This window comes from Chionomys nivalis, chromosome 18 (genome assembly GCF_950005125.1).
Source record: "Chionomys nivalis chromosome 18, mChiNiv1.1, whole genome shotgun sequence".
Taxonomy (NCBI): Eukaryota; Metazoa; Chordata; class Mammalia; order Rodentia; family Cricetidae; genus Chionomys; species Chionomys nivalis.
Window position 1 is genome coordinate 27,931,486 of NC_080103.1, and position 12,107 is coordinate 27,943,592.

The 12,107-nt window shown below is 45.7% G+C and overlaps 1 protein-coding gene and 1 pseudogene across 2 annotated transcripts; one reads left to right on the forward strand and one right to left on the reverse strand.

The window, feature by feature from the left end:
- Positions 1-3,528: 3,528 nt before the first annotated feature.
- S1pr1 (sphingosine-1-phosphate receptor 1) lies at positions 3,529-8,134 on the reverse strand. 2 transcript variants are annotated; one of them, XM_057794209.1, is made up of 2 exons: positions 7,795-8,134; positions 3,529-6,184 (listed from the first exon to the last, which is right to left on the reverse strand). In XM_057794209.1, the coding sequence occupies exon 2, from the start codon at positions 6,019-6,021 to the stop codon at positions 4,873-4,875; it is 1,149 nt and encodes a 382-aa protein (XP_057650192.1). In that variant the 5' UTR covers positions 6,022-6,184; positions 7,795-8,134; the 3' UTR covers positions 3,529-4,872. The 2 variants fall into 2 exon arrangements, with proteins under 2 accessions (XP_057650192.1, XP_057650193.1); XM_057794210.1 differs by lacking the exon at positions 7,795-8,134 and adding an exon at positions 6,767-6,885.
- Positions 8,135-10,753: 2,619 nt separating this feature from the next.
- Positions 10,754-11,528, forward strand: LOC130889776 (40S ribosomal protein S6-like; annotated as a pseudogene).
- The last annotated feature ends 579 nt before the right edge of the window (positions 11,529-12,107 follow it).

Below are 12,107 nucleotides of genomic sequence, written 5' to 3' on the forward strand. Positions count from 1 at the left end.
CTTACTACCGAACTATGCAGAGGAAAATACAAACAAGTCAACTCTAAAAATAAACGAGATCAAATTTAGTTTGATAAAATTAGTTAGGTGCCCTTGGAAAACACCACAGACCAAAGGAATGGAATGAGTCATCTGAAACACGAAAAAGAGCACGGTTCAGATGGGAGCGTGTCTGTGTCTGTCTAGCAGGCAGGAAGTCCCAGGTTCTGCATCTGGCACTGTATAAACTGGGTGTAGTAACACTCCCCGGTAATCGGGGAACTTGCTCAGTCATGGCAAAGTCATAAGTTCATGCCCATCTTCAAGTAGTTTGAGGCCATCCTGGACTATATGATACCCTGCCTCAAAAACAAAATTTTGAGCCAGGTATGATGGTGCATGCCTTAGATTCAGAATAAGTTTGGGGTCAGCTTGGGCTATATGAGATCCTGTCTCAGAAAAATAAAATGAATTAATAGGTTATATTAAAAGAATAACACGATTACATGGAAACTACAAAAACTCATTGCAAATACTTACCATGTATATTATAACAGTTTTTAGTTAGAGAATAGTTTTTGAATCAACGACTTCTATTTTTGTTGTTTGTTTTCTTAATGGGAACTCCCAGCAATCCCCCTGTCTAAGCATTCTGAGTACTAGTATTATAGATGTGCCCCAACTGCTGAGCCAGTGACTATTAAGAAGCTCTTTAGCAGTTCTGTACATGGGATGCTTTAAAATGGACCACTCCAGCACTATAGCCCGATTCCCATGAAACATGTGGTCGCTACCACTGAGCATTAACTGGATCCTCAGGTCCTCGTGTTATAGCATTCCCAGGAACACCTGCCGCTTGTCGGAAGTCTTCCTCTCTGGGTAGCAACTCCAAACAGATGCTTAGAAGTGCACAACCTTAGTGATGGAGAGAGCCTAGATGCCAGGGGTCCAAAGTCTAAGAAAAGTGCAGTCTGAGAAGAATTGAAAAGATGTGCACTGAACAGTATCTTAACACAAGCAGCGTCCAGAGAAGAAACTGGCCAAAGGACTATCATGATGATCTCTATAAGCAGACTATTTACGTTGGGGGGAAATAGGGATTCTGGACATCACAGATGAAGTGTCAATCTTTCTCAGGAGAATCAAGTATGGAAAGAGCACAGACACATGAATTCAAAGCTTACACTTAAGCTTCTAAGTTCCTGGTAATATTGCAAGATTTGGTAGTAGCTGTTTTGATTTTTTAAGACAGAGTCTCATATAGCCCAGTTTGGCCTCTGATTTCTCACTTGGCCAAAGCTGGTCTCAAATTCTTTATTCTCCTGCTTCACTCTCTTATTTACTGGGATTACAAGCATGAACCACCACTCCCTGCTCCAGTTCTTAGCATTAAAGGGCTTCTGAGGACCAAGCCCAAGCCACTGGGTTTGTGCGGTAAGCACCTTTAGCTTCTAGGCCCGCTCAGCAGGCCTCAGATAATGTTCTGGGATGTTAGTAATACTGAATAATGGGGGTCAAATCCTATGCCATTTTCTAGCTTTCCTGGTATTTAAAACTAATTGCATTTTTACACAAAATCATTAAGTCATTTAATATGCCTCACATTTCTCTTGAACAAGGCTAAATTTTTTTTAAGAGATGGTCTCATATATTCTAGGATGGCTTCAATCAATATTTAACTGAGCACCTTCCTGTTTCTCCTTCCTGGAATTACTACCATGCCCACATGAGGTTTAAGGGTTATTGGGGATGGAACTCACAGTCTTCTGCATGCTAGACAAGCTCTCTACCAATGGAGCTATGTAAACATATATTTTAATATATATAATTATATACAATATATAACATATATTATATATAATATATATATTTGTGTGTGTGTTTATGTGTGTGTGTAGTCAATCACCAGGGTTTTTTCTCATCTCACTCCTTAACGTATACCCAATTAAAATCAGCTATACATGGTAAAATACAACCACAGATTCCTTGCTCTCTGTCTTTGCATCTTGACTAAAACTGGGGCTGGGGGTCCCACACATCTGCAACTGCACAGCTTTCCCCAAATGAGGTCCTCTGTGTGGTGGCACTGGAAGAAAGCACGTCCACAGGATGCTGTGCTCAGAGGTGGACAAGAAGGTTGACCTCCTGTCAGCAAGGAGCTCCCATCTGTTCTCATAGCGTGAGTCACCCTGTGCTTGGAGATAAGTCCCAAAGTACAGCTTTATCATCCACTGAAGCAAAATGGACACACTTTTCCATTATGCCCGAGTCTGTAACGAAAGCCCGAGGAAGTGAGTGGAACATGAAGTCACCCCTTCCGCTGCGGCAGACAGATGGACAGAGACATTCTCTTTTGTTTCCAGCCCTTTGTCTTCCGAGCACTTTTGGCATTTCCTTCAGGAAGCTGGAGGTTATGACCTAAGGTTTCCTTAGTGAACACACTCTGTTTCCCACAGTCAGCCTCACCCAGAAATGACATCTACTCTAGTAGGTGAGGTTTATCTTCATGTCCCAACTGTGTCCTGTCCTGTACATATTCAATGACACTTGCAAACAAAAATTCTGAAAAGTAACAATAGGTTGGAAAGCCAGACACACCAAAGTACTCCCATTTAATCTGAAGTAAAAAAAAAAAAATGACAATAACTCCAAGAGACGACTGTTGTAATAATTTTGTGTTGTATGCTGCCATTTCACATTTGCTTTCATTTTACTAAAAACATTTAAATGGCCAGGAACACGGAGAAAAATTTAAGATGTTTGTGTGTGTCGGGGGTGGGTGTGGACGGTGATCACTCACCCTATATTCTGTTAAATTGATATTACATAGCCCCACATTGTTCTTATAAGAACCCAAGATGGTGTCCTTGAACATGGGATGGCTTAGAGACTGGATAGGTAGCTCAGCTGGTAGAGTGCTTGCCTAGCATATGTAAGGACCTGGGTTCAATCCCCAGCCCAGCATAAACCTGGGCCCAGCACTGAGGAAGAGGCAGAAGCAAAAGGACTAAAAGTTGACATTCATCTTCAGAGTGAGCATGAGGCAAGCCTGGAGCCCACTAGACCTTGACTTAAGAGCAGACAAACCAAAAAGGTACAAAGCATTGAGCGACTTAATATTATCCCCTGCTTACCGTGTTTCATCTCCCCTAGCACTTTGCAAAAAGGCCAAGAATGCATGCTTCTGTAGTTGGGTTTGAAAAAGATTTAAGAATTCACTATTGTATTTTAGAAGGTTATATTTTAAGGTGAAACTTTCACACTTAGTTTTTTTTTTTTTAACCTCCAAATAGTTACATTTATTTGCTGTGGTCTTTAGAAGGTTTTCTGTTTTTCTCTACATGTCTTTAATGCTAGTTGATTGAAGTTTCTCTTCCTGAAAAAGCTAAAGTGGTTTCAAAACAAACCACTTTTTTCCATACCATAGCTTATCAAGGCAAAAGTTTTTAAAGAGTACCACAAATTTACTCTTAACTCTAATTCCAAAGGACCATATAATCGACAGACATCTCAGTGAGTGATTTCTAAAAAGTTCTCTTCACAAAAGAATCTTTAAAAAAATCAGTTTATTAATGTTTAAAAGTTGATAAAGCTATGTGCAAAATGACCCACAAAAGTCAGAAACCTATTAAATACTATTTTTTTAAAAAAAAGACATTTCTTGGTTTAATTGCACTGAAAACCATGCTAAAGAGACAGTAATATATTTTTATTCTCTGCAACATTTACACCTCACCATCTCTATCTATTAACAGCCGAAATGAAGACCTCCTGATGCTCCCTGTCAGTTAAAGTAATGCTTTTTCGGATACAAGAGGGTGGCACTTTCTTAAGAACTACACATTCAGTGGTGTTAACACAGGTTAGGAAGAAACTCAACAAGATGACCTCAAAGAAACAAATACATTCAAAAAATCATAAATCGTATTTTAAATGAAATAACCCCCCATTGTTTGAAATGGCTCACACAACACTCTGAAATAATCAATAAAAGTGCCAAAGACATCGTATTTGTTAGAGAACAAGAAGAAATCACTCTTGGTTTGCAAAAGTCACTGCCACACTTCACTTCATCCTGTGGGTTTTCTCCTGCTTCATCTCAGGTCCGGGAGGATGTCATTCAAATAAAATAGACTTCGTTATTCCCATTACAAACACGTGTTCACTGTGGTTGTAATGGGAATAAGGAATAAGGAATGCACGAGGAATACGGAACACATTTTCACTTTGAACCTGCCCTAGCAAATAACCAACAACTTAACGCGCCTTACATGGAAACTTTGGCCTCAGCAAGCAGCCTTTCCTGTGAATGGCCGTCCAGTTTCAGACAATCAAGAAAGAGCCCTGTACAACTCCCTACTGACAAACAACGTCAGACAGTTAAGATATAAAGTAAAAGAATATGGAGAAGGGGCAGGAAGGAGAGAGGGGAGGGGGAGGGAGAGTGCGAGGTGTGCACCCCCTACCAAGCTAACAGGCACATCCCCACTTTACCGTTAACAGTGAAAGATCACATCTCAAAACACCAGGGATACTTTCTCATGGGACTTTAGTCTTTGAGAAGGGGTCAGATGCGCCCTTCAGGAGCTTGACAATGCTAGACCTTTGGCTCAGTGCAAAATCAAAGCTCCAGGGTCTGGGGTCGGGGAGGGCAGGAAACCCACTGCAGGCCAGACCTTATCTCCACGCTTTCCAGTGCTTTGTTCACAAGAACGACCTACCCTACACCATGGCATCGCCAGGCCGCACATTCTCCCTTCCCTCCCTCTCTCAAGCTCCCAGGAGCTCCTTCCTGGCAGCAGTGGAGAATGAGAGACTTTTTTTTTTTTTTTAAATTCTGGGGTAGTGAGTGACCAAGTCAGTATGGTTCCCCAGTATCAACGGCTTCCATTTTTAAGAGGAAGAATTGACGTTTCCAGAAGACATAATGGTCTCTGGATTGTCCCCATCGTCCTTTTGTGGGTGGGAGGAGTTGTCTGATTTGCTGCGGCTGAATTCCATGCCTGGGATGATGGGCCGCTTGAATTTGCCGGTGGAGTCTCCGTTGGGACATTTGCAACAGGATACGATCCGGATGAAGGCCCTGCGCATCTCCTTGTTAGTCAGGGTGTAAATGATGGGATTGGTACCTGAGTTCAGCACAGCCAACACCAGGAAGTACTCTGCTTTGTACAGGATGTTGCAGGTCTTCGCCTTGCAGCCCACATCCAGCAACAGTAGGATGAAGAGAGGGGCCCAGCAGGCAATGAAGACACTCAGGACAATGATCACGGTCTTCAGTAAGGCCAGCGACTTCTCAGAACTGCGGCTGGCCTTGGAAATGTTCTTTCGGAAGGTCAGGCGGCGGCTTCGAGTCCTGACCAAGGAGTAGATCCTGCAGTAGAGAATGACGATGGACAGCAGGAGCAGGGTGAAAACGGTGGTGCAGAAGAGAATATAGTGCTTGTGGTAGAGGGGCAGCACGGTGGAGCAGCTGGACAGCGAGTTGATGCAGTTCCAGCCCATGATGGGCAGGCCCCCCAGAATCAGGGAGATGACCCAGCAGGCGCTGATCAACAGAAACGAGCGCGAGCTGTTGCTCCCATTGTGCAGTTTCATCTTCAGCATGGTGATGTAGCGCTCTATGGCGATGGCAAGGAGGCTGAACACCGAGGCCGACAGAGCCACAAACATACTCCCTTCCCGCAGAAACCACTGGGCGGGGGTGAGCTTGTAGGTGGTGGCCCCAGATAACAGCAGGTTAGCTGCATAAGCCACTCCTGCTAACAGGTCCGACAGGGCCAGGTTGCCGATGAAATAGTACATGGGCCGATGGAACTTCTTGGTTTTCCAGATAGTTAGCAAGACAAATATATTCTCTAGGATGATGAAGCAGCATATGAGAATGAAGACCACTGAAGTCAGTTTAATGCCGTGGTCCTTCTCCAACCCGATGTTCAACTTGCCCGTGTAGTTATAGTGCCGGACTATGATATCATAGTTGCCATAGTCGGAAACTGAGCTACGAAGGGCCTTAACCACCGGGACGCTGGTGGACACCATAGCCGCAGTGTGTCCCCAAGAACCCGGGGTAGAACTTCTCCAGACAAACGCTAGAGGGCGAGGTTGAGCGGGCCTTCAGTTACCGCAGGGCCAGGTCAGTGAGCAATCCAACGTTTTTTTGTGTTTCTTTTCCGTGGCTGGAGAGAGCCTCCGAAACAGCAGCCTTAAACGAGTTACAAAGAAAAGAGAATCAGGAAAAAGGCCCAGCACACTAGCATAATTCATTCTGGCCAAGGCGCTGCTCCACTTGGTTGTTGGTTTGTTTTAAGAAAACTTGGCCAGAACACAGGGAGGACTTTTTTTTTTTTTAACTCAAATTATCATGTCTAGTAACAAAACAAAAATAAACAAACTAGAGACAGAGAGAGATGAAGTTAGAAAGAGAGGGAGAAAGCAAACAAATTACCCAGAATGAACACTCTCACTAGAGGATCACCTTCTCTCGCTCACTAAAGCCATCAAAATGGGAATGGGAAACAGCGCCCCGTTCTAGTTTTCAAGCCCTCATCGGTTCCCCTGGCATGGCCACCGCCGGGCTTCCAACCCTGAGATTTCTCTAAGTGCCACCAGCTCAGCCACTTGCTTCACCACCAGCCCAGGGGCCTCTTCTCACAGGAGGCCCCAGCTGCCAATTCTGTGTGTAGTGTAGATACGTACACCCCTGACCCTTCACCACACACACACACACACAAACACACACACACACCAACCACAGCTCTTAGAGATCAGCCCACCTCCTAGTTACCATGCAAGAAAGTAGATTTGCAGGAGGTTCGTTTGACAACGTAAGTCATTTTCTGGGCTCTATTAATAACTCCCTCGGAGCAGGTGTGCTGAGGGTCGGGTCGGAGGGCGCAGTGAGGTGTGGGCCGCCAGGCCTTGCAGTAAACAGGAAAGCTTGGCGCCTCCGCCAAGCAACTGCCTAGTCTTTCTTCTTAATTTTTTTTTTGCTTCCCTCCTCCCTACCCAAGTCTCCCCCACACACACACACACAAGTAAACTTATTAAGTTTAAAGATATTCATCTAGAGCCCCTCCTATGAGATTGCAGCAAATCCCAGAGGTTTCTACTTGTACCGATTGCCTCTTTCGACTTCAGCCAACGCACGCATGCACAGAGTAGTTACCGTGCTAGCAATAACGGAGCATGCCACTTTCTTCTGGCTTTAGGCTAGAAACTTTCCAGAAACACACACTGCTGCATTTTCATGGGCAGTTTTAGTCAGTGTTATCAATCCCCGTCCTCGGCCCACACCCTCGACATTGCCCCCTCTCACATAACTAGGAACTCCCCCAGAGAAAGGACACAGCACGAAGTTAAAGACTGCCCAGGTAATGGATCAATGTTGTAAAATGAAGTTTTTTTTTTTTTAAAAAAAAAAAACTATAACCATTGATTATGACAGAAAAGTTCACGAAACTGCAGGTTTCCCCACCCTAACCGTACAGTCCACTCTCGGGCAGGGGAAGTCATTGCGGTGATCCCTGATAATTTTGTCTATAGCATTTCTAAAAATAGGCATCTCCGCTTTTCTCTGACCCCGCACCCACCCACCCCCGTCGTTTCTAAAATTTGGGGACTGATCCATTTCTCAACTTCATTAACCCCGTGCCCCAAGAAGCCCATCAAGATGGGTTCCATAGTAACCTGGTAATGAACTTTTCTTTTTTTTTCAAAGTTTTTCTTTGTTTCGTTCGGTTTTAAAGCTTAGTTCTTGGCACCTGAGTTCCCCCGCAGTCAGCGCTGAAGACTGAGAGGCTCACAACCCCCTACCTCGCTCAAGCAGGACGAAGCTGCGTCTGCAGGGCTCTGGGTCTATACCGCGCGATCCGCATCTTGCTGCAGTCCTTGAATGACGGCGACCAGCTCACTCGCAAAGTTCTCTGAGCTGGGGTCCCCTCCCTCCGCAGCCGTTCACTCCAATGGCCAGCCTTGGCTGCCGCTGCCCGCACCAGTGGCAAAGCGAAGTCTCTGAGCGCCCCGCCGAGGCTGGGTGGCTCCTCTAGGAAGGGACTGGGAGGGGTTAATGCCTCTAACTCCTCCGCCCTCTGCCAATGGCAGGGGGCCCCTCCGGGTCCGTGCAGCTGAGAAGCAGCCTTCAAGAAAGATCTGGGGCAGAGTGACTAAAATAAAACGAAATGAATAGGAGCCCCTCCGCCCCAACCAGCAGAGAGGGGGGGGGAAGAAAAGGGGTGGAGCCTGGTAGCCCCTAAATTCTAATTCACAAATCACGTCTCTTGCCTTCTACCCGCGGTCTCCTAGGCTGGAGAGGACTCAGAAACTAGAGATGGGGCTCCCTTGAAAAACTTTTCTTCGGTAAAATCTTAGCAGAGGGCAAGCCTGCATCTCGTGGAGGACCTTTTTGGTCCCCGGTCCCACAGCCCTGAGGATCCGAGCGGCCCCGATGCTCTAGGAGCCGCTTACACACGGTCAGGGGAAACCCAACCCTAGACCAAGAGAGTCGCCCGCCGCGCCGCGGAGAGGAGATCCTGGGAAGGGATTGCGAGGGAGACCGGAGGCTGGCCGCCTGAAGGCACCGAAATGCTTCTGTCCTCCTCCTCCCCCTCTCTTACTCTGATCCTAGCGAAGCCTTGAAACTTGCGGTCTGGTGGGCAGAAAGTGGCTTTCCCCGGGCGCACCGTGAAGTGGGCCAGCGCCGGGCTTGGTGTTGGGTGGGGGTTCCCCTCGCTCAGCTGAGTGCCAAGCCAGGCGGTGTGTCCCAGATTCTGGGAAGAGCTGGGGCCTTTGAGGAGGTGGGCTGCTAACCCTGACCTCAGAGATTTAACAGTCAGGCAGCTCAGGAATTTCCACAGGGGAAGGGGTTGCCTGGGTTTTCACAGGCCAGCACCTACTGCAGCCTGGCTAAAACTGAGCTCCCCTTTTCTATTTGAGAGATAACTAATAGACCCCCAAATCTACAGAGTCACACCTCACCCACATTTTCTCTCTGTAGATAATATTTAGAAGATTGAGGTTGAAGAGGCCTTGGTTAGGTTTGTTTAGGTAGCAGCCTTGCCCTACAGTTAAAAAGAGGTTCCACCCAAGTCCCCTGGTCACATTGTCTTCCCACCCACCCTAAGCAGATGTGAACGCAAAACTTCCTCCGCTGTGCAGTTTCAATTGACAGACACACCCTGTACCTGAATGACTCAAAAGAGGCTGAATGAATAAACAACAGACCCCTACCTTCTGAGATTTTTATGAACATGCAAAAAAAAAAAAAGTTAACTGCTAATTCACATCTGCCTAGGAACTCTCATCGACAGCCTTGTACCCTGTATACTCAGAAACTACAGAGCTTGCAAAACAGTATGGAAACCAAGATAACAGCCGTCCAGTCTCCTCTGGAAAAGAATGAGTTTGAGACTTGTTTTATTTGAAAGAGGAAACTATTAAAGTCTATCACAGCACAGCAGAGGCAAGGAGTGAGCCTCTTCTCCCCTCCCCCATTAACTTACGAGGTCTTTCAGGGGAAACTGAACACCTTGCTGTCTCAAGATGTGATGAACACTGCCCGGTAACACAAGCAGGTACCGGGGACTGTTCTATCCAAGGTGGAAATCCTCAGCCTGAGAGACCTGGAGATTGCCCAGTTACTTTATTAGCAGAGCTGAGTCCCCAAATCTAAGGTGTCTTGCCTGCTGGCTCAAACACTGTCAATCACTTTAAAACTTCCAGTTGCTTTTCCTAAACAGAGCAGACTCCTGCACTTCGACTTTTTCAGCTTTGTACTTCTGATATTACTTGTCTCTAAATGTGCATAAAATGATTACTGGTGTATTCAGTGTGGAGGGGGAAGTTTGTGTTTCAAAAAGCAGCACACACTGCCTGACACTTGAGGTCTTGCTGCCTCGGCTCTCAAGTGTGGACTATCACACTTAGCCATATCCATATCGTTATCCGTCTACAAACAGCCAGGCACAGGGTGAGTGCCTGTAACCTCAGAATTTGTAGAGGAAGAGTCGGGAGTTCAAGGTTATCCTTGGCTGTCTAGTGAGATGAGGGCCACCTTGGGACACTTGAGACTCTCTCTCTCTCTCTCTCTCTCTCTCTCTCTCTCTCTCTCTCTCACACACACACACACACACACACACAAAGGCTTGGGTGCTTCTCAGTGGTAGGCCATTTCCTTAGCATGTGAAACACCCTGGGTTCTGTTCCTAGTACTAAGGAAAGAAAAGATAGTCTATGAGTGGTGGCAAATGCCTTTAATCCCAGCATTTCAGAGGTAGAGGCAGGCATATCTTTGTAATCTGAAGCCAGTCAGGCTAGCCAAGACTATATACTGAAACGCTGTCTCAAATGAAAAGGGGGGAGAGAAAAAATGAAAAACTACACATATTCCATAGTCAGAGTCAGAGTTCTCTGAAGAAACAGAATTGATTGCGATCTGGCTAGTCCAACAATGGCTATCTCCTGAGAGGTTAAGAATCCAGTACCCATAAGCCCATGAGGATGAATGTTTCAGGGGCCCCACTCTGGTTCGGGAGTCCTGGAGGACTCCAAGGGAATTGCTGGCCTTCAATCTCCATTGAAATCCTGAAGACAGGTTCTAAAAGTAGTACAGCAATGCCTCCACAGCAGGAGATATGAACTCATCAAGTAGAGTGAGGGCAAGCAAACAAAAAGAAAAAGCTGAGTCTCGCAAGACTTGAGAGTGCTATGTGACCTGAGTTAAGCGGAAGTTAGGTCTCTTTTTCGTGGTGCCTCCCAGATGGTCAGCTGTGCGAAGATGAAGCTGAATATCTCCTTCCCTGCCACCAGCTCCCAAAAACTCATCGAAGTGGATGATGAACACAAGCTTTGGACGTTCTATGAGAAGCGCATGGCCACAGATGCCCTAGGTGAAGAGTAGAAGGGTTATGTGGTCCGAATAAGTAGCGGCAATGACAAACAAGGTTTTCCCATGAAACAAGGTGTCCTGACCCATGGCAGGGTGTGCCTGCTGTTGAGTAAGGGGCATTCTTGTTATAGACCAAGGAGCACTGGAGAGAGGAAGTACAAGTCTGTGTGAGGATGCAAGTCTGAGTGTTCTCAACTTGGTTATTGTAAAAAAGAGAGAGAGGGAGAGAGAGAGAAAGAGAGAGAGAGAGAGAGAGAGAGAGAGAGAGAAGGATATTATTGGACTGACAGATACTACTGTGCCTCGTTGGTCGGGACCTAAAAGAGCTAGCAGAATCCGAAAGCTTTTAAATCTTTCTAAAGAAGATGATGCCCCCCATTAGGTTGTCAGAAAGCCTTTAAACAAAGAAGGTAAGAAGCCCAGGACCAAGGCACCCAAGATTCAGCGTCTTGTGACTCCAAGTGTCCTACAACACAAACGCTGGTGTATTGTTCTGAAGAAGCAACGAACAAAGAAAAACAAGGAGGAGGCTGCAGAATATGCTAAACTTTTGGCTAAGAGAATGAAGGAAGCCAAAGAAAAGTGTCAGGAACAGATTGCCAAGAGACAAAGGCTGTCCTCACTGAGAGCTTCTACTTCTAAGTCTGAGTCCAGTCAAAAATAAATCTATAAGGGTAACAAATAAATGATCAGACCTTGAAAAAAAAAGAAAGAGAGAGAGAGAAGAAAGAAAGAAAGAAAGAAAGAAAGAAAGAAAGAAAGAAAGAAAGAAAGAAAGAAAGAAAGAAAGAAAGAAAGAGCTTCTTTCTTCCATATCCTTTTTCATGGACTGCCACCAGAAGGTGTGGCTCAGTTTTGGGGTTTTGGGCTTGGTCTTCCCACCTCAAATGATCCTGTGGAGAAAATCCATCCCAGGCATGCCCAGCTGCTTGAGATTAAGCAGATTCCTTATGTCAAGTTGACAGCCAAGATTAATTATCACAAATATATAGTGATAGATCTATGTAACTGTAGATATTAGAATCTTATGTAGCACAGGATGGCCTCAAACTCCATTCCTATCGATCAAAGACAGCCTCAACTTCTGATCCTTCTGCTTCCACTTCCCAAGTGTTGGTGTTACAGGCATTCACCACTGCATCTGGCTTTATGTTAAAACAGTGCTGGGGATTGAGCCCAGGGTGTTGCACATGCTAAGGAAATGGCCTACCACTGAAATATACCCAAGCCTCTGTGTGTGTGT

What these genes read in the sequence shown, in the direction of transcription:
- S1pr1 (XM_057794209.1), bottom strand. Translation starts at nt 6,021, where the DNA reads ATGGTGTCCACCAGCGTCCCGGTGGTTAAGGCCCTTCGTAGCTCAGTT.